Here is a 23175-nt window from a genome sequence, read left to right on the forward strand (position 1 = left end):
TATGAATTGTATGTGTAGTAAGGATAATTCATAAAACATTAGTAGCAAAAGAAAAGAGTCTCATATTTTTATGTTCAGTTATATACGTTGTTTTTAATCACATTGCATCATTTTCTAATATTTGTAGTTTACAAACTACACTCTATTTTAAACTATGAAACAGAGCAGCGCTAATGACATTTTGAACTTTCCTGCAGTAAAACCTTAAATAAACAAGTGTCCTCAATACTGCTGCGCTTCAACTCCTCAGGATCTAGCAAAGTGACATGTAATAAAAACAGAAAGAGAACGCAAACATAGGGTGTAACGTATAAAATCTAACACCCTTGGTGCAAAGTCACACGTCTCCCATAAAAGAGTGGTGATACCCTGTCACAGAGACAGCATCAACAGCTCCCCATAGATTGGCCGCTCACCTGCAGTCAGCTTGTCAGTAGGCGTAATCACCGGCAGCCATTGCCTCTAATAATCACTTCCTGACACCAATATAAAGGTAAAACATAGCGTGATTCTATTTATTAAAAGTTAAAATCCCTGCTCACAGAATCTACGTACACTGTATATATCTTGTTCATAGGCATATCACATATGATCTTACTGCACCACGACTCCAGCGCGTCCGCCAGCTGGGTATAGTGTGTCGCCTCGTTGCGTGCGTCCAAGCTCCGCCCTACGCATTTAGTCACGGGGCGTGACTCATCAGGGGCTGGACGCACGCCCGTTCATCTCACATATTTATTCATAGCGTCATCCTCATGTGGCCTATAGTAGGCTAGATAATCTACATATTACGAGTTTAATTCACGCTCTCTGCTGCCACCAGAGGGAGCGCGATCACATACACAGTAAATATTCTATTGCATGCCTGGAGAGATTGCATAGCATACAATATAAAACCACAATACAAACCCGGAACCCTCCCCAGCCCCCCAGCTATTTAATATAAAGCATAGAAAACCTAGATGTAAATAGAAGGAAAACTCATGCCTAGTTCCTATTACACAGTAATAGCACATCAAATATAGCTGCAATTAAACAGCACCTGCAGACGTAACTCATATGTCTACCCAAAGCCCCTGGATGTCATCAGTGCACAGCAGCGACTGTGTAGAAACACCCAAGAGCCGCTGTGCATCCACATGTCACATACCAGCTAGCCTCATAAAAAGTGCATATAACCCACTAAAATCAACATGAAATTAAACTACAAGCATATTTTGGCAGCAGCCCAGATCAAAGCTCATATGTCATCTTAGATGGTCAGAGACAATTTAAGGCCTGTTTCACAGTGGGACGTTACAGGTGCACGTTAGAGCAGCCTGTAACGCACCCCACCGCACAGCAATGAAAAATCAATGGGCTGTTCACAGTGCCCACGTTGCGTTACTTAGTAATGCTGCGCCATAAGACAACGTACTGCATGCAGTACTTTATAAGCGCCACGTTAGACTGCTTGCACATGCTCAGTAACGTTGGGGAGAGCGGCCAGGCACATGGCTAATTAATATTCACTGCACTCAGTGACGTGCAGTGTTTACTTCCTGGAGTGGCCGCTCTGTGCGGCGTTTGGCCGGGCGGGACCACGTGACGTGATGCCGCATGCGTCCAAGAGTACGCATCACTGACGCCAGAGTGAGCTGCACAACGCGGCTCACTCTGACGTCCACAGCAGAGAGCACTAGGCGTTGCGTTAGGGGCACATTATGCGACCATAGCGTCCCCTAAAACGCAACGTCCTGGTGTGAAACCAGCCTAAATGCGCAGCAGCGACAGTGTAGAAACACCCAAGAACCACTGCACATAGGTCCTGCACCCAGACATCCCTACACCATATTGGGCCCCCAGCAGCAACACTTGTCCTGGCAGAGGTAAAATTGGACCTGGTAGGACCCCACGGAACAACCCTTCCCCCTTTATTTTCAATGTACACGCCAACGGCATAGATAGCAGCACTCTAAGTTATCAGTCATTATTGATAAAACAATTGATATCGACCTCAATGTTGAGCCCCTCTGGGGTAAGGGTTCGCAACATATAAATCCATTTAGTTTCCATCCTGGAGAGTTCGCGATAGCTTTTAGAACCCTTCCAGGATGGTACATCCAAACTTATCAATAGCGCAATACTGCATGAATGTGGGATCACAATTATGCATTTGCTTAAAGGGGAACTGAAGAGAGAGGTATATGGAGGCTGTCATGTTTATTTCCTTTTAATCAATACCAGTTGCCTGGCAGCCCTGCTGATCCTCTGCCTCTAATACTATTAGCCATAGTCCCTGAACAAGCATGCAGCAGATCAGGTGTTTCAGTGGTTCAGACTTATAAGTCTGATCTGACAAGACTAGCTGCATGCTCGTTTCTGGTTTTAATCAGATACTACTGCAGAGAAATAGACCAGCAGGGCTGCCAGGCAACTGGTATTGATTAAAAGGAAATAAACATGACAGCCTCCATATACCTCTCTCTTCAGTTCCCCTTTAAAGTGGGCAGAGACACTATGATCTTCGTGTCTCTTGCCAATCTTATATATATGTTCTGATATGCGCTTTTTTAGTGGCCTTGTTGTGCATCCTACCTACCGATACCCGCAGGTACACCATATTAAATACACAATGTGGTGAGTACCACATGTCATGAATGGTCTAATGTCATATTGTCTATTAGTGCTGTATGACTGAAAACTGGTATTTTTTTTAGCAACCCTTAGTTCGCAACCTCTGCAGGCCCCACACGGAAAAAACACTTGTTTTTGCCAACCTATTAGGCCTTGGCTGGCCGGCGGATCCACACAGCTTGGCACCAGCTTGTCCCGCAGATTAAGATCTCTGCGGTAAATAAACTGGGGGCGCTCAGGAAGAGCATGGCGCAGTGCCGTATCCATCATTAAGACTGGCCAATGTTTGATTATAGCCCTTTCCAGTTGTTTATACTGGATGGAGAAATCCGTGATGAATGCTGTGCCATGGAGGCTGGAACCTGAATTGTCTCCCATGTTCTAACTATTTAATAGGAGAGCCTCCCTGTCCATATTTTTCACCTGCTCCACCGTAGCTGTTAAGTCATCACCCCTGTATCCCTTTTGAAAAAATCTATCCTTAACAATAACAGCTTGCCGCTCATAGTCCTCTACCTCGGTACAGTTCCTACATACTCTGAGTTGTCCCTTAGGTACCGCCTTAATCCAAGCTGGATGGTGGCAGCTGTTTGTCGGGATGTATCCGTTGCGGTCAGTTTTCTTAAAAAAACATTTTGTCTTCAAGTTCTCATCATTTCTACTAATTCCCAGATCTAAAAAGTGTACTACATTCACATCACATTCTAGGTTGAGCTTGATGTTTGTGGCTAAAGTGTTTATGCGGGATATGAAGGCCTGGAACTCCTCTGTTTGGCCTCTCCACATAATCAAGAGGTCGTCAATATACCCCCTCCAAAGCAGAATGTTTTGAGACCCTTCTGCAATTGCTTTCTCCTCCCATCTAGCCATATAGAGATTCGCTAGTGATGGTGCAAACGATGCCCTCATCGCGCAGCCAAACCGTTGCAAATAGTACTTCCACTTATACCAAAAATAATTTCTGGACAGGGCAAAATCTAAGAGTTCTAACAGGAAAGTGACCTGATCAAAGTAAATTTCCTCTTCCTTCTCCAGATAGTAACGGGCTGCTTCAATCCCACCCTGATGCGGTATATTAGTATAAAGAGTACTTACGTCTGCTGTGCCAAGCACTGCGTCATGTGTCAGGGTTATCCCCCGAGGGTCTGCAAGGTATGCTTAGTGTCATATAATACGAAAGGTAATTTCTTAACCAAGAAACAGTGAGACAGGTTGAGATAAGTGCTTCAGGAAATAGCTCTGTAGCCAACCAAGCTTGATCCGAGAGTTCAGAGAAGCTCTTTTGCATAGACAACTGAAGGTTCTTAACCGGACTCTGAGCACCTCTCATGGGTATGGCTTTAAGAATCCGACCAGTACTGCAAACCACTTAAAGATGCATACCTTTCTGTAGCTTGTGCTCTCCTCTTTCATTTGATGCTTGAATCGCCGTTCTACACTAAATAGTTTTTGTTCAATTTAAAAATCGCAGCTGCCATCTTATTTTATATTTTAAGTACCGGGTCAAACCTGTCTTCTCTGTTAGAGAAGAGCATCACTGATGCAAGAGGAAGTGACACGCATGGCCATTGCAAGAGGCTCCGCCAGAGGGGTCATAGCACGACTTTGTTGGAAGTTGTCTGGCTTAAAGGCATGCCCATGAGAGGTGCTCGGAGTCCCTTTAAGGCTGGGTTCACATGACAGAGTGAAATGTAGCAGTGTTTGGCATGTGCATTGCATCTATTTGTGTTTTTGTAGCTTTTGTTTTTTATGCATGTTGCGTGTTTTTACGCATTTGCGCTTCGCTAATAGAAAACGTATATGCGTTTTGTATGAGTTTTTCATGCGTTTTTCTATTGCGTTTTATGCAAATCAGTAGGAAGACAACAGGAAGAGAAGATGCATCATTAAACAACTTTTTAAAGCAAAAACGCATAAAAAAAAGTATGGAAACCGCATACCATTGTGTTCCCATTGACTTTATTTATGTGCATTTTGGCAGCCATCCTGTATATTATGCAACACTGCTATGTGGAACGCTTACTGCAAAAACTCATCTAAAACGCATATGCGTTTTTTACATGAGTTTTTTTCCTGCAGCCATAGACTTCCTTTAGCGGCAAAAACACAGCGTTTCCCACTACGCAAGTGTTTCTGCCATGTGTGCACCCGGCCTTACTCTTCCTGTACTGGAAACAATATGAGACTCATACAGTATATGTGCTACTAACGTTCTATTTCTTACCTGTACTACACATACCAATCATTATATCATACGTTTATTTTCACTTCAGATTCCCTTTAAATATGTTGATTTCTTAATTAAAAATGTTTCAAAGAAACATGTTCCATGAACATGACATTTTAGAGCACAATATTGCAGTGATGAGATAAGCACCATTATTACCTGGCAAGTCAGAGACTGGACGAGGAGGTCGTGGTGAGCTTGAGGTACTTGGAGACAAGCTGGTTAAGGCGGCATCCTCTTGTGGACTTCCATGATTTTCACGAGCCATCTTTGTAAGATGGGGTCAAACTAGAAATTCAAACAGAACAGGTTTATCAGACACCTAAAATTAATGCTACTCAAAAAATACACATACAGTATTCCAATTGTACATAATCATCAATATGTTCTGTTCACCCTAAAGCCCAATCTACATGATACGATTCTTTGTACGATTCTATTTACGATCCGATATGTCCGATCAGGATTCGATTAGATTCATTTCGATTTACCATTGCAAAACAATGGCAAATCGAATTGAATAGAATCCCGATCGGACATGACGGATTTAATTGGATCATAAATATAATCGTAATAGAATCGTACAAAGAATCGTATCGTGTAGATGGGGCTTAAAATTTATAAGCTTAAAGTGGGCTTAAACTTATAAAAGTGAGAAACAGCCTTACATGTCAAGCTGTATAGCTACTATACTCCGGATTCAGAAAGTGCAGGCATGAGTGGTGCTGTGGCCACTCTGTCTTCTGCACCAAGACTCAAATATGGTCCAATGAGATAGAGAGGGTTTCAAAACCATGGACTTCTTATCAGTAAAGGTGGCCATACACTGGTCGATTTGCCATCAGATTCGACCAACAGATAGATCCCTCTCTGATCGAATCTGATCAATGAAGGATCGTATGGCCACCTTTACTGCAAACAGATTGTGAACGGTTTCAGGCTGAAATTGGTTCACAATCTGTGGTGGTGGTGGGGCTTACCATTACCGCCACAAACATCAATCAATTTTATTGGAATTCCACGTAAAAGACCAATACAAAGTGGTGTACACGGGAGAAGTGGAACGAAAATCATTCATGAGTCCAAACATTTTTTACAAATAAATAACTGCAAAGTGGGGTGTGCGTAATTATTCAGCCCACCTTTGGTCTGAGTGCAGTCAGCTGCCCATAGACATCGTCTGATGAGTGCTAATGACTAGGAGTGCACCTGTGTGTAATCTAATGTCACTACAAATACAGCTGCTCTGTGACGGCCTCAGAGGTTGTCTAAGAAAATATTGGGAGTAGCAACACCATGAAGTCCAAAGAACACACCAGACAGGTCAGGGATAAAGTTATTGAGAAATGTAAAGCAGGCTTAGGCTACAAAAAGATTTCCAAAGCCTTGAACATGCAACGGAGCACTGTTCAAGCGATCATCCAGAAATGGAAGGAGTATGGCACAACTGTAAACCTACTAAGACAAGGCCGTCCAAACGCTATCCATCTAATCCAGGCATGAGCAAACTTGGCCCTCCAGCTGTTAAGGAACTACAAATCCCACAATGCATTTGCCTTTATGAATCATGACTGTGGCTGTCAGACTCCTGCAATGCATTGTGGGACTTGTAGTTTCTCAACAGCTGGAGGGCCCAGTTTGCCCATGCCTGATCTAATCTGACTGAGCTGGAGCTGTTTTTCACAGAAGAATGGGCAAGGATTTCAGTTTCTAGATGTGCAAAGCTTGTATAGACATACCCTAAAAGACTGGCAGCTGTAATTGCAGCAAAAGGTGGTTCTACAAAAGCATTGACTCAGTTATTTATTTGTAAAAAATGTTTAAAATCATGTATGATTTTCGTTCCATTTCTCACGTGTATACTACTTTGTATTGGTCTTTCACATGGAATTCTAATAAAATTGATTCATGTTTGTGACAGTAATATGACAAAATGCGGAAAACTTCAAGGGGGCCGAATACTTTTGCAAACCACTGTAAGTGATATTTTCACAAATTATCAAAAAAAGGCCTTTTAAGCCACCAGCAAAAAAAAAGAAAATACTCGGAATAAATTTTGACATTTTTCTACCTGCTTTTAGTACTTATTTAATCGAAGTGTGCTGAAAAGTTATATTTAACAGAAGCTAAAAAATTATCTCATACAGATGTTACTTTCATTTTTTCTTTAAGTTTAGGTTTAAGCAGAAGAAGATTATGCTCAATTTGATCAAGTGATTGATTTGTAAGTGTTTGGCTGACTGATCACGTGACCATACAGTTGATAGAAAAGGTGTACCCTTAATGATAGATTTTTGTGATATAAAAAAAATTGAGACCACAATAAATAATTTCAAAAAACGTTTCCCACCTTTAATATGGCCTATAAAATTATACTGCTGTACAATGCAAATTAAAAACAAAATTGGTTAGGGGAAAAAAAAAAAAACAAGCTGATTGAGTGAGAATGGAAACTCTTAAAATTTACACTGTTAAAGTCTTTTTTGTTTTAATTACATTGTTCAATATACTGAGGAACACACGCGATATCAATTAACCACTTCTGTACCACGTGTTTTTTTGCTGATCGGTGCTGCGTGGGCTCTCCAGCCCGCAGCACCGGGCTCTTTCACACTACAGGCAGCGGTGAAAGGCTAAAACGCTGCGTTTTGGCTGCAGGCGTTTTGAAGGCGTTTTGAAGGCGTTTTAACGCCTATACATTACAATCAATTGTAATGAGAAACGCCGCGGTAGGCCCAGAAAAAGCGCCTGGGAGCGTTGAAACGCAACGCTCCAAAACGCGGCGTTTAGTGTGAATGGTAAAATGAAAGTCTATGGACTTTCTTTTACCTAGGAAAACGCCAACTTCGGCCGTGGCGTTAAAACGCCGAAAAAGCCCTCTGGTGTGAAAGGGCCCTTAGATAGCAGCCAGGCCGATCAGACTTCCCCCCCTTTTTTCCCCACTAGGGGGATGTCCTGCTGGGGGGGTCTGATCGCCGCCGGCTGCTGGCGCTTGCGGGGGGGGGGCTCTTCAAAGCCCCCCTCCGCAGCGCTTCCTGGCCTCCTTCCCCTCCCTCTCCCTCCCCTCCCTCTCCCTCCCCCTGTGAGCGATGGGATAGGCTTTAGCCCATCAGATTCCGGCGATCCCCGGCCAATCAGAGGCCGGGGATCGCCAATCTCCTTTACGGCGCTGCTGCGCAGCAGCGCCGTATATATGTAAACACCGGGGAATATCTTCCCCGTGTGTTTACAATTACCCTGCGAGCTGCGATCGGCGGCTCGCAGGGTGTTCACGGAGACACCCTCCGTGAACTGACATGGAACGGCAGCTCATACGAGCGGCCGTTTCCATGGAATTCACTTCAGGTTTCAGGGGCGTACTTAAGCGTACGCAGAATCTTGAAGTGGTTAAAGGGACACTTAAGTCAAACAAAAAAAAATGAGTTTTACTCACCTATGGCTTCCAATAGCCCCCTGCAGCTGTACGGTGCCCTCGCCGTCTCCGTCCGATCCTCCTGGCCCCGCCAGCAGCCACTTCCTGTTTCGGTGACAGGAGCTGACAGGCTGGGGATGCTAATGATTCTTCGCGTTCCCAGACACATTAGCACCCTTTATGCTGCTATATGGTATATGATATATGCTATAGCAGCATAGATGGCGCTATTGTGGCCAGGAACGCGAAGAATCACTCGCGTTCCCAGCCTGTCAGCTCCTGTCACCGAAACAGGAAGTGGCTGCCGGCGGGGCCAGGAGGATCGGAGGGAGATGGCGAGGGCACCGGACAGCTGCAGCGGGCTATTGGAAGCCCCAGGTGAGTAAAGCTCATTTTTTTTGTTTGACTTAAGTGTCCCTTTAATGAGACTCTGATTAACCCAAAATAAAGTTCAGCTTGTCCAACTAGGATTTTCCTGACATATACTTTATCTCCTGTTTTCTCCATGTATCTGGACTATGGGGGTAAAGTTGTAAGACAGAAGCATTTTCTTACAAAGAAAAACATCCAGGCCCGGGTAATGTTTGGGGAAAAAAATAAAAAAAAATAAAAAAGGACTACCAAAAGCACTGCACTGTAGTGTTGTCCAGATCATGAACTATCCGGATCTTTGATCTGGATCTTTTTGTGGGTTGAAGGCCGGGCTTCCACTGCTGCGAACCCAGGCCGATTGACCGCCCACGAATTCGGATGGATTTCAGCAGCCTATAGAAGTCTATGAGAGCCATCCGAATTCGTGGCCGAGGAAAAATCTGAGGCCCTGCAGCATAATTTCGTGCGTAGCTGTCCGAATCCCATAGCCGCGCATAGCACGGCTAGAGGGATTCGGCTGCGAGAGGCAGCAGCTGTACCAGCATCGCGTCTCTCAAGACGCATGCCGCCGCACAAATGGAAACCTAGCCGAATCATCCGGATCATCGGTTCACAGTGGATGTCTGGAAGAAACAGGAACTGCAGCTTCTGTGCACAAGCACAATCTTCCTGCTTCATCTCTCCCTTCCCCATTAGCACCCTCAATGTGCCCTCATTCTCCTGCACCTCTCACTCTGCTGCACCCCTGCTTCCCTAGTAAAATGATTCAAAGATTCGGTTCAAATGATCCGATTCGAATCATCCGAATCATTGAAAAGATCCGGACTTCCCAGTATAGAACGAAAACGGCGCACAAAGAGCCGCATAACTCAGCTCAATCTGACGTCCAACTTCAACACCACCATGCGTTGCGTTAGGGCACGTTATGCGACCTTAACTTCCCCTAAAATGCAACGTCTTGATGTGAAAGAGGCCTGTGGGTAGGAACACACTAGGCAGTGCGTTTTCCACTATGTGCTGTGGACAACGCATATGTGATTCTGCCTAGTGTGTTCCTGCCCTGAACCTTTAGGTCACAATTCCAAAACATAGGTTTGGAGCAAAAACCCTTTGCATACGCAAACGAATGATGGTGAAGCATGGTGGTGGTATTATCCTGCATTTTGTCTGTATTTCTTTAGCTCAAAGTGGGGCTTTAGTCAATGTGGAGAGAATTATCAATTAAAATGTGGGACCATTTTTGAAATTACTTATTGCCGTATTTTTTTAAATCACAAAATCCTGGCATTTTAACAGTGGTATGTACACTTTTTCTATCCACTGCATCTCACTTCTGCTTCCTAAATTAGCCTATGAAGGAAACAGAAGTGAAGTCACATTCCCAGATTTTCATTGGCCAAACTGATTATCCATGTTTGTCTTCAGTATGTCCAGATGTTCTTGAAGACATTGGCCTAAGGCCCCATTCACACTTAAAAGTGCAAAACGCCAGCGATTACCGCAGGCGTTTTGTGGGAGTGATTTTTCCGTGATTAACAGCGGAAAAATCACTTGACACTGCAGCGATTTTCTGCACTGAATCACGATCATCGGTAAATCGCCTGAAAATGGTGCAGGCTACATGTTTGCGCTTGGCGATTTGCGTCGACGATTAACGCAAATCACCCAAGAACGGGCCCATAGGGTATTATAGCACTAGCACTTTAAAAAGCGCTAGCGCTTGAGCATTTTGCCGAAATCGCTGGCAAAACGCTCTAGTGTGAATGGGGCCTTAGCTGTACCGATCAGCTGGGATTGCTTGTCTGACTTCTTTTTTCAATACATGCCCTTATTATTATCTCTGTGAAGCTGGCCCCCCTACAATCAGCACAAACAAAAATTCCATCATGATTGGTTAGTGCTACGTTTGTGCCCATTTGTGCTGCAAAAATTAAAATTTGTGCCACTTTCATTTTGAAGATAAAAGCACTTATTAGTTCCAAAACAATACCATCACCCAGCTCCCATACAACAACCTACAAACATGAAACTGGTATGGATGGGTAGTGCTGTGCATATTTGTGCTGCAAAAAATCATCTTTCTATCTTTTAGTTTTTGAAATATTCACATTTTCATAAAGGTCAAAAGTTCACTCAGCCCCCCTACAACATCGCAAAGGCTAAATGAGTCTGAGTGAACTTTTGACCTTTATAAAAACGTGAATACCTCAGAAAGTATAAAAGATAGAGATATGATTTTTGCAGCACAAATGGGCACATGCACAGCACTACCCATCCATACCAGTTTCATGTCTGTAAATTGTTGTATGGGGGCTGGGTGATGGTATTATTGTTTACAAAACAAGTGCTATTATCTTCAAAATGAAAGAAGCACAAATCTTAATTTTTGCAGCACAAATGAGCACAAACTTAGCACTAACCAATCATGATGGAATTTTTATTTATGCTGATTGTAGGGAGGCCAGCTTCACGCAGCCCTTATTTAGTATTTCTATAGCAACCACAAAAAAAATGATAACCTTCATCTCTTTATGGGCTATTACAAAAGTTGCTTTATTATTGGCATACAAAAATCACAGCATGTGTAATGCTGAACCCTCCCCTCTAAAAACCTTTAATATCAATACTGGTCATAACATGGAGCAGCAGTTTCATTCTTAATTCCTACTGTCACAGCGATGGTTACTGTCCAAAAATGATCGCCCAGCAAATGCCTATGCAAATCACATTGGTCCACCAATCACATCTGAAATATTTGGGCCCTCCACCGGCGAACACCACGAGGCATCCACTCACACACTAATTAATGGCCATATTGCTGTGGATCAAATCACCAAACTGTAGCAGCCTGAATCTAACTCGCCCTTCATGAACTGCAGCTCTGCTTTGTAGCTTACACGCTGTTAAATCAAATGCAATTGCTTTGTAGTGAATGGTGATCCTACTTGATCTTCACCAGCTCCAAAATAGGCGCTGATCTTCCTGGGGAGGTCTGTGGATGTTTGCTGATGGTTCCGCTTCGTGAGCGCTCACATGCTCAGAACCAGAGCCCTCCCGCTGACGCGTTTCGCCCTGCCCACGGGGCTTTTTCAAAGCGTAATGGGTTAGGGCATTCAGATGCACAATTCCCTTTATTTGGTATTCAATCTCCTCCTTAATTTAACCTCTTAGAGGCAGGCAAGAAATGCTCAATGCTTATAACAGGCTACACAGATTGCTCTCAATCATTTCAAAAGTCCCCCTCCAGTACTCAAACATTGGATAGATCGTTCAAACACATACATTCAGGGCTGTGGAGTCGGAGTCGTGGAAATTTTGGGTGCCTGGAGTCGGAGTCTGGAAAAAATGCACCGACTCCGACTTCTAATGAATTTGTAACTGTAATTAAAATAGAAAATATAATAAAATGTTCTCTTTCTCAGTTAATAGTCATTAAAAATAATGTATGTATACAGTATATACACGGTAATAGCTGTGCTTAGTCCACAAAAGTGAAATAAACCAATCAAAATTAGTTACTTGTGCTGCTTCAATAAAGCAGTCCCCGTATTTTTAAGGTCAGATATACATATCGGATTGTGACTGTATATATGGTATGTACACAGGAATCTCTTATATATGTTACGGCCAGAACCCGAAGTTTGGCCACTTCTAGTTCTGGCCGGCCACTTCGGGTTCTGGCCGGCCAATTCGCGAAGTGCCCGCTGCGCTGCGGCCAATGTTAGAAATGGATCGTTTACTCTGATATGAATGTATCTTCTGGCCGCAGCGCAGCGGCCAAACGTATTAATTTGTTGCAATTAAGCCGGCGGCAATGTAACGATTCAAGCCGCCGGCTTTTTCATCTGCCTCATCTCTCTCTCTCTCCTCTTATGGCCAGCCGGCGGGGGGGGGGGGGGGGGGGGGGGACACGCGAGTCCCCCAGAGTCGTTCGTCGCAGCAGGGGCAGCAGAGCGGGGAGGCTGCAGACATTGCTTCTGCCAGCACCCGCTCTGCAAGAACGGCAGGCTTCCCTGCCGCGACGAACGACTCCGGAGGGACACGCTTGTCCCCGCCCGGCTGCCCATAAGAGAGAGAGAGAGAGAGAGAGAGAGAGGGGGGGGGGGGGGGGGAGGAGAGAGAGGCAGATGAAAAAGCCGGCGGCTTGAATCGTTACATTGCCGCCGGCTTAATTGCAACAAATTAATACGTTTGGCCGCTGCGCTGCGGCCAGAAGATACATTCATATCAGAGTAAACGATCCATTTCTAACATTGGCCGCAGCGCAGCGGGCACTTCGCGAATTGGCCGGCCAGAACCCGAAGTGGCCGGCCAGAACTAGAAGTGGCCAAACTTCGGGTTCTGGCCGTAACATATATACTAAATAACATCTATGCAGTAAGCATAAAGTCCGATGTGTAGCTGTGTCACTAATAGAGATGGTCAATGAGATGGAAATAATTCTGCATTGATGCTGATTTATGCAAATGTATGCACTCCCTTTCCTCATGAAATCAAATAATTTGATATGTTAAAATTTGGTTTGGTGACTACAAATTAAAGGGTACCTGAGACGGATAAAAAGTAAAGTTTTATACATACCTGGGGCTTCCTCTAGCCCCCTTCAGGCCAATCAGTCCCTCGCTGTCCTCCACCACCTGGATCTTCTGCTATGAGTCCTGGTAATTCAGCCTGTCAGCGCAGTCCAGCCACGTGCCGCTCCCACAGCCAGGAACATACTGCACCTGCGCAATAGTGCTGCACAGGTGTAGTATGCTCCTGGCGGCGGATTGTGTGCATGCGCACTACGCCCAACTGGCTCAAGTACCTGGACTCATAGCAGAAGATCCAGGAGGACAACGAGGGACTGATTATCCTGAAGGCGGCTGGAGGAGGCTCCAGGTATGTATAAAACTTTAATTTCATCTGTCTCAGCTTTACTTTGTTACACAGTAGTACTATACGCTACATATGCACTCCCCACAGAGCTGCAGGGAATCCACTGAGAATGTTGTGCACTTTGAACACAAAGGTGTTGTCTATCACCCATAAACCTTGTTCAGATTGTACATGAAGAATGTGTAATAGAGGAAGAATCTCCTGATTCCCCTGCAAAGTACCTGCACATCACTTTTACATGTACCCACAGTTACATTGCCTAGGGCCTGATAGATGTTCTTTGTTCCGGTTTGTATCTTTTACAAGTACTCTTACCAAGGACTAGTTTTAGTCTAAGGGGAATAAATATAGTAGTCTACATATCCTTCAGTTGTCTTGTAAAATTCCTAAGCGTTGGCAGTTAGAGACGAATTTCATGTTACATACTTTTAATCAACAAAATTGTAATATGCAAATTAGAGGAGTCGGAGTCGAGGAGTCGGAATCCTAAACTGAGGAGTCGGTGGATTTTTGGACCGACTCCACAGCCCTGCATACATGATGCGATTCTCTGGCATATTTTAATATTAATCGAGGAAATAGACCATATTAATGTCTGAATTTAGCCCACGGGGGATTTTTGTTCCCAATCGATAAATCCAGCTCGTTTCAATTTTATAGAGTTCTTTCTCAATATCGCCACCCATCTTGGGTATTTTGTTTTATAATCCCTTTAAAGTGTATTAAAGGGTCCTTATTATGATGCTTCTCAAAGTGCAAGCCCAAAGGGCTATCTTTCTCCGCTTTCTCGATATTTTTCACATGTTCCCCAATCCCTGTGGCCCAATCTTCTCTTCGTTTTTCCAATGTAAAATAATTACATGGGTATGTGATACAATACACAATTCTCTCAGAGTTGCAGTTAATATCTCTAATCTCATATTTTAGTTCCCTTTGCATTCGTGAAAGTTTTGGTTCTTTCAACCAGATCACATACACCGCAGTTCCTACAACTGTACATTCCAAATTTTGGGTGGGAAATGACCCAACCATGTATCCTTCTGAATACTATTGATTTCTGACCTCACTAATATGTTCTTCAGATTCTGTGCCCTATTTGCTGTCATATAGGGTCTATCGCCTACTATTCTCGCGATCCTCTGATCCAACATCAACACATTCCAATGTTTTTGCAACACACTTTGTAGGCCATACCAATGTGATCATCGTCACAAATCTGATTGGATCATTCTTCCCCACCCCCTTCTTTTTCTTAGGTGAACGTCCACTGTAGACCTCATCCCTCCCTTTCTCCCGCATCCTCTGAAATTCCTGCTCCACCAGCTCCTGCGGGTATCCCTTTTGTACCAATCGCTCCCCCAAATCTCGACCCTCTCTTTCAAAATTACTATCACTATCTAGTGTACAATTTCTCCTGTGTCTATAAACTGACCCCATTGGTACTGCTTTTTTCTAGTATTTCTATAGCACTGACAGGGAACTGTTACAGGGGAAGGAGCTTGACAACCTAATCGCATTGGGTTCTGATGCAGGGGAGGGAGCCTTGCAGGTCAGTTTGTAATTATTATTTAGTATTTACATAGCACTGACATCTTCCGTAGCGCTATACAGAGAACCTGGTCATGTCACTAACTGTCCTTCAGAGGACCTCACAATTTAATACCTACTGTAGTACTGTAGTGTTACTACATATGACTATTACATATGACTATGGTAGGGTTTAGATTGTGAGCTCCTCTGAGGGACAGTTAGTGACAAGACAATATACTCTGTACAGTGCTGCAGAAGATGTTGGCGCAATATTAATACATGGTAAAAAGTAAAGGTGGCCATACATCAGATGACTCAGCAGCCCATCAACCATGCGATTCAATAAATATCAAATCTGGTGCAAATCGGTGCAATGCTAAGCATGCATGATTGACGATTCAACCAATATCAGGCCAATAGTCGAATGTATCAATTGGACATGCTGGGAAATCTCAGGCTGCCATAGTAAACTTGGTCCATGGCAGTAATGGCATGGGATGTTGTGACAAGCAAGACAGAACCCCTGGCGCTGTCCCCCCTAATGCAAATGTGCCCCCATGCAGTTATACTTTACCTGTCCACTGTTGCCTGTTGTGGTGCCCATCTATCTTCCGCTTTTGTGTCTCACTCGCTGCTGGGGTATAGCACAAGACATCACATATGCGCCCCTAGTGCTATATGCCAGTATAAATGCATGGGCAGGGGGGCACATTTACATTAATGGGGCAGCGACGCAGGTGGCCGATTCCCGAGAGATTTCACGGTGAAATTGATTGGGAATCAGCCTGCGGTGTATGGGTGGCCAAAAGATCTCTTTCTGATCAGATTGGATCAGAGGGAGATCTGTCTCTGTCGATCTGCCCATACATCACTAGATGTATGGGCATCTTAAAGGTAGCCATACATCTAGCGATGATGGGCAGATTCGACCAAGAGACAGATCTCCCTCTGATCCAATCTGATCGGAGAGAGTTCTGTCAGCTGCCCATACACCGCAGGCTAATTCACCGATCAAATCTCTCAGGAATCAGCTGAGCCCCCCCACATCCTCCACCTCGCCGCTGTGTGTGTATATGTAAATGTGTAAATGTGCTGTAATGTCCGTTTATACATTACCTGTCCTGTATCGCGGTGGCCGTCCGTCTTCCACCTCTGTTCAGTTATCCGCATACACGCTGCTGGCATGGCGCGTGTGTGACGTCACTCGCCGGTGTGCTATGCGCCGGCAGCATGTATGCGGGTAATTGAAGAGGCGGAAGGCCAATGTATAAAAATCACAGCACATTTACACATTACACACACACATAAAGAACAGCGTGGAGGGTTTGGTCGCTCGTCCCGTTATTGCTCGCCATTACCGCCACGCATCCTATCAAGCAAGTTGGCCTTACATCTTGCAGCATGTCCGATTGACTAATGTCACCAATTTCAGCCCGAAATTGGTTGCATTGTCGGTCGGGCATGCACTTGGCAGGAACGATTTTCATCCGATTTTGATTATAATAATCAAATTGGATGCTCGATTGGCCGACATTTCGCCTAATGTATGGCCACCTTTTAATGGATTGGAGCTTGCAGTAATCTGACAAAGAATTCATGAAATACAAAAATCATTCATGTACTATGAACTATTTATATATTCAAACAGAATCAATTACTGTTGAAATGAAAATAAGCCGTTCCATTGACAAAGAGAACAAGCCTGTGCCAAGCAAAAGTGTAAATAAAAAGAGGAGGAGGGGCAGGAGGCAAACAGCGACCAGCCAGAAAGTGCAGAAGATAGTGGAGATAACAATAATAAAGATAAGATCACAACAAAGGACAGGACAGCTTATGTAAACCTGACTGCGGAATACGCAGGAATCTGAAGAGGATCGCTTGTCACACACCCAGCTCTCTCCTGCAGCTTCTGCTGGTTTCCCGGGGATTGTGTGGGCGGGCTTTCAGCTGGCTGCCTCTCTGTTTCATTGGATAGGGAGAGGGGCACCAGCATGGTAAACAGCTTTACTGATTGGAGGGCGGGAAGGGAAGAGGAAATGTAACTTATGCTGTGGCTGGAGATCCCCGCCTATACCCACAGCGTCAGCGATGCGAGACAGGTTGTCAGCGTTGGGAAGAAGCCCGTCACCCCTCGTAGTCTCAATTGAGGTGCGCACCGCACACCCCTAGTGACGCCAGTGCAAGATGCTACTGAAAGACGATAGGACCTTTTAGATGACAAGCCATAGTGTGGTACAGCGTTCCATGCCTACCCTCGCTTTATGTTTTGCTAATAGATGAGGTGTTCGCATTATAATATGTAATTTGGCCAAAAAGGAGACATTGCATTATAATAAATATGGTGACATGGGACACATTGTATTATAATATGTAATATGGCCGTATGAGACACACTTTTCCCACCCAGCCACCACCCTACTACAACAGAAGCAGAATATATGTCACATAGAAATGGATTTCATACTCGCCTTCTTTTAACTATATTTTGTGGGGCAATGATTTACATACCATGCAAAAGTGCAGACTAATTCAACGGCCACAAATAGCATGTCCTTGTGCTTTTTGGTGAGACTAGTAGAGTTCGGGGAACACCTGTACCGCAATTATGTTGTCAAACTAATGCTGAATACACGGTGTGTTCGCGCACTCGATTTCCCGCTCGATTCGTTTATTTCCAACATGTCCGATTTGGATTTCGATGGATCGTTAGGTCGTTTCGCAGGCAAAGTATGCTAAATCGACCTAACGATCCATCCAAATCGGACATGTTGGAAATAAACGAATCGACGGGAATCGAGTGGGGAATCAAGTGCACGAATGCACCGTGTGTATCTAGCATAAGGCCCAGTGCACACTGAGCGTTTTTTTGCAGCGATCTGCCAGTGAAAATGCTTGGCCAATGTGTTTCAATGGGATGGTTCACACTAGCGGTTTGAGGTTTCTTCCAAACCACAAACGTGCCTTCTGCTGCACGTTTGCAGTTTTCAGAAGCATTTCGTCCTCAATGTAAAGTATAAGAAAAACCCAAACCGCTGTGGAAAACGCTACATCAGAGCGGTTTTCCATGCGTTTTTGTTACAGAAGCTGTCCAGTGACAGCTTTTACTTCAACATTATTTGTAATCTGCTCACAAAAAGGCTAGGCGTGTTTAGAAAACGTCTATAAACATGCCTAGAATTGCTCTGAAATCAGCTCCAAAAACCGCTAGCGTTTTGACGATCTGCTAGCGGTTTTGGTGTGCACTGGGCCTCAAACAGTAGCTTGTGAAAATGTAATGAAGTATCACTGAAGTCTGCCAGGAGTAAAACGCAATATATATGTCCCGTGTCTTGTCTTGAAGTACAGCCTTGGCTAGGATCTCTCTCCGGGTGGCATCCAAGATAGCATGGAAAAGGAACAGTCACAAAAATGGTGAATCGTCGTCTAGGTTTACAGCGAGATCACAAAATGAAGACACTGGTCATCTGCTATCATAGACTTTCATGTCCATTTCTGTCCAGTGTCCGTATAGTAAATACATCGTCCATGCAGTAAAAATACTGCAGGTTGGGGTTGTTCGATATCGTACCACAACATACTAAACCGATACGTAAAAAACAGGCATGACTGAAAATCCCCATGGAAAAGCATTAGGTACACTGACATATCCAACAAGAAAAGTATGTATGCACTTCAGGATAATCAATCTCCTAATCAATAAGGGTAGCATAAACCATGGATCGCGTTTAGGACAAAGCTGTAAATCAATGCAGGACAGATAAAGAATAATGAACATGCTCAAAGTCTATAGAGAAACAGGGATAGAAAAACATTTCGCCAGACTAATTGCCAGACACAGTCCAGTCATTCAGCTCAAAAACCAGGATCCAAGAGTCCTCATATGCAAGGCAAATTTTCTCCTCCGTCTTAGTGACCATCACAGGATATTCAAATCAAACAGAACTATCATAGTGTATCTCTAAACTTATATTCCTCCACCGACTACATGCATCTACTACCCACTTCATGTCACCCTACAATGGACATGCAGCGCTTAGTGCCGGGTCACTCCCCCAATGTGTCCACACTCACCCTAGTAACCTAGAATATGCGGAGGCAAGAATGAATGCTTTGGCGGCCATATATCCAGAGACCTCTGTCATCACTGAAACTCAAGGTGGGCTCAAATAGTATAAAACAAAACGGCACTTACAATGGACATGTTTGAGATAAGCGTATACAGAACACTGTGGGTATTAGCTCCCAGGTAGCCGTTCACAACCCTCCACCATTACATCCGCTCGTCTCCTTTCGACCGCCCATGTGGATTGTAGCTCCGCCCTACGTGTTTCATCACAGCAGTGACTTGTCAGGGTTGATGATCCACGTATGGGCGGCTCCTAAGAATCCTCACGTAACCAAGGAGATCATCGTCCTATCACCATAGTTGAATATTAAATCTATGCAAGGAATCTTGCAATCAGACCCACGCATGGCATCTGGGAATAACTACTAATAATAAAAAAACGCTTATCCTAAAAATATACACTCACCTAAAGGATTATTAGGAACACCTGTTCAATTTCTCATTAAAGGGACTCCGAGCTCACGAAAAAAAGAAAAGTTGTACTCACCAGGGGCTTTCTCCAGCCCAGTGCTGGTCGGGAGGTCCCACGCCGGCGTCCTGGCTCCTCTCCTTCTCCCCGCTCCGGTATAGCTGACAGGCCGCAGCCCGGGCGACACTCGGTGGAGTGTCGGGCTGCAGCTTCCGCGTATGACGCGGATTACGTCACACGCCGGCCGCCTCGCGTCATCACGGCGGCCGGCGTGAAAGTACTGCGCATGCGCGCTTTAATCGCGCATGCGCAGTACTTTCACGCCGGCCGCCGTGATGACGCGAGGCGGCCGGCGTGTGACGTAATCCGCGTCATACGCGGAAGCTGCAGCCCGACACTCCACCGAGTGTCGCCCGGGCTGCGGCCTGTCAGCTATACCGGAGCGGGGAGAAGGAGAGGAGCCAGGACGCCGGCGTGGGACCTCCCGACCAGCACTGGGCTGGAGAAAGCCCCTGGTGAGTACAACTTTTCTTTTTTTCGTGAGCTCGGAGTCCCTTTAATGCAGTTATCTAATCATCCAATCACATGGCAGTTGCTTCAATGCATTTAGGGATGTGGTCCTGGTCAAGACAATCTCCTGAACTCCAAATTGAATGTCAGGGCTGGAACCCACAAGAGCGTTTTTTTGAGCATTTTGGCAGCGCTGCGATACGCTAGCGTTTTGCCAAAACGCTCAGCTGATGTTAATGGATGGGGCAACTTCCACAGGAGCGTTTGCGTTTCCCAGAAACGCAAACGCAGGACATGCAGCATTTTGGGAGCGTTAGCGCTTCAATGTAAAGTATTGAAACGCTAGCAGAAACGCTCAGCAAAACCTAAACTGAGCGGTTCTGCTAGCGTTTTGCGGTTCAGCACACTGTAACAAAATGAAAAATAATTCACAGGACCAATCAGGATAAAAACGCAAAACGCTAGGCACCCGCTGGGGAAAAAAATACAATGTTGCAAAACACAACCCAAAACGCGCATGAATCCGCTTGCAAACCGCTCAGACAAAACGCTAGCTTTTGCGTTTGCGTTTTTCAGTGGGTTCCAGGCCTTAGAATGGGAAAGAAAGGTGATTTAAGCAATTTTGAGCATGGCATGGTTGTTGGTGCCGGACAGGCCGGTCTGAGTATTTCACAATCTGCTCAGTTACTGGGACTTTAATGCACAAACATTTCTAGGGTTTATAAAGGAGGGCACGTCTGAGTCAAGCGCTAGTACCAGTCTGGTACTATCTGCGCTTGACTCAGACGTGCCCTCCTTGCAGCACAAGCTGAAAATCTCAGTCGAGCTTAATGTTGTTAGTTAAGCCGCTAGTGTTGAGGATCACGGCTTCTGGCCCCGCTGTGCGCGGATTGGCCAGAAGCAGTGAATATGCATAAGTGTTAATGAGCGGGGGGTGGATCCACTCGAGAGAGCGGCCGGGCACATACAGCATTTCATTAATCACTGGCTAGCGATGGAACGATGGCAGCGGTAGGCGGAGCTGTACAGAGCATACAGCTCCGCCTACCGCTGCCGTCATTCCATCGCTAGCCAGTGATTAGTAATGCTGCATGTGCCCGCCGCTCGCTCGAGTGGATCCGCCCCCCCCCGCCCGCTCATTAACACTTATGCATATTCACTGCTTCTGGCCAATCAGCGCACAGCGGGGCCAGAAGCAAGTTAGACAGCGGACCGAAAAACCGAAGGCACTGACGATCAGCAGATCGTCTTGCCTCGAACCGCGGTTTCGGTTTTGAACCGAAAAACCGTGCAGCCCTACCATATACGCTGTATTACCCCACTAATAGGAACATTGTGCACTTTGCTGCCATCTAGTGACAGAACAACAGCAGGGTTCTTTCAGCTGCTGTTCTGTCTAACATACATGAGCACTGGCAAGTTTCCCACAATATATATATATCTATGCCCTAAACCAAGATGGCGGCGCCACAACTTCCTGCGGAAGTCATCATCTTATGTGATGTCATCCCACCCTCTGAACACCTGATCCACCTCTCAGTGAGCTCTCATTACTGCAGCTGCCGAGATTAGCAAAGCTGATATATATTGCAGCTCTTCAGAGTCTCCATTAGAGGCTTCCTTTGCCGTATCGACTTGTTCATTTGGTAAGTCAAGCTTACTCCCATTATTACAGTTATATGAAGCGGAGCGCTAAAAAAAACTATGCACAGTTTTTTGCTGTTTTTATGATATCTATGACCAGGTATTCTTAAAGTGTCAGTTAGTGTCAGACACATGTCTATTTATACCTGGCCAAGTCTTGTGTTAATTGTTCCCCCCCCCTTTTTTTTTTTTTAGATTGATATATGCACTCTAGTCTATTTTATAAGCTATATATTCACAGGCAAGATAAATATCTCCTATACTGTACTATGAATGCTGGATTCTTGTATATGTAATTTGTGCATTATTAGTACTACTATTATTATTTTATTATTAAAAATATATATATATATATATATATATATATATATATATATATATATATATATATATATATATATATATATATATATATATGTATATATATATATATATATATATATATATGTATATTTTTATAACTTTAGTTTTTAATCTTTGTTATAAAAGCCTCCTGCAGCATATGGAAATTTTTGGGCATGCCGGCTTGGTTCGCAGGGGTGTGCGGGCTGTTTGGCGCGGGTGTGCTGGGCGGTTGGCGCGTGGGGTGCCGTTCGCGGGCTTTTTGCGCGCGTGGGGTGCCGCGATTCGACTTTTGCGGGCGCGGTTTGCCGCGGGCGGCGCTTCGCGTGCTGGCTCTTTGGCGCACCCGTGCTGGACGGTTTGCGTGGCTTTGTGAATCAGGCCCATGGACTGTTGACCCTTTTTGAACATTATATACATACCTTCACATGCAACTGAACACTGCATTTGCATATTTACCATCTCCCATTTTAGATCAGCAGTCCAGATCCTTAAATTAGGTTATATTTACTTTTTTGAAAAATCGTTTTTTCTGATTGATGGATATATCGAATCATTTGATCGTTTTTCATTTAACCATAATGGTATGTATACTATTAGGATATAAATGTATAATGCATAAGTATTTATTGTATTAACCTATAACGCTGTCGATACAGTTATACTGAGGAGCTCTTTCACTATTGTAGGCACTTTTATTGGCCTGATGAAGCGGGCTGGGACCCGCGAAACGCGCTGCCTGTGCTAAATAAAAATCTTTTGTCATATACAAGGATTTCGTTATTGAGGTAAGCCACCTCATATTATTTCCTCGATTTTAAGCTGTTTTTAGATGCTTTTATTTCAACCAGGGCGCCTCTTTACCTTCAATTGTGCATAGCTATACCCCCAAACAATCTGTGTTTGAGGGGTGGTGACAGACCACCTGTGGGTGCCCCACAGTGGACACCTGTCCCTACTTTTTCAAGGAGAGCGACCACATCCAGGTCCCGGCTGGGACTACCCCGAGTGGAATTGGGTTTATGGTCTCCACCTGCTTCCTACGGTTGGTTGCCCTTGCAACCTCCTTTTGTGAGTAGTAATTTATTGAAATTCCTTTTTTCAATTGC

General features: G+C 44.6%; 1 protein-coding gene across 4 annotated transcripts in view; it reads right to left on the reverse strand.

Moving 5' to 3' along the window:
* The window catches only part of PCIF1 (phosphorylated CTD interacting factor 1), a 99450-nt gene that overhangs the window by 68174 nt on the left and 8101 nt on the right, over nt 1–23175 (reverse strand). For 2 of the 4 annotated variants that reach the window (XM_068263966.1, XM_068263963.1), the window contains exon 2: nt 5003–5131. In XM_068263966.1, the coding sequence (XP_068120067.1) occupies nt 5003–5111 (109 nt within the window). In that variant the 5' untranslated portion in view covers nt 5112–5131. Of the gene's footprint in view, nt 1–5002; nt 5132–16876; nt 16994–23175 lie in introns of those variants that run through there. The other 2 variants (XM_068263964.1, XM_068263965.1) reach the window with 2 other exon arrangements.

The sequence above is a fragment of the Hyperolius riggenbachi genome, chromosome 12 (assembly GCF_040937935.1).
Source record: "Hyperolius riggenbachi isolate aHypRig1 chromosome 12, aHypRig1.pri, whole genome shotgun sequence".
Lineage (NCBI taxonomy): Eukaryota > Metazoa > Chordata > Amphibia > Anura > Hyperoliidae > Hyperolius > Hyperolius riggenbachi.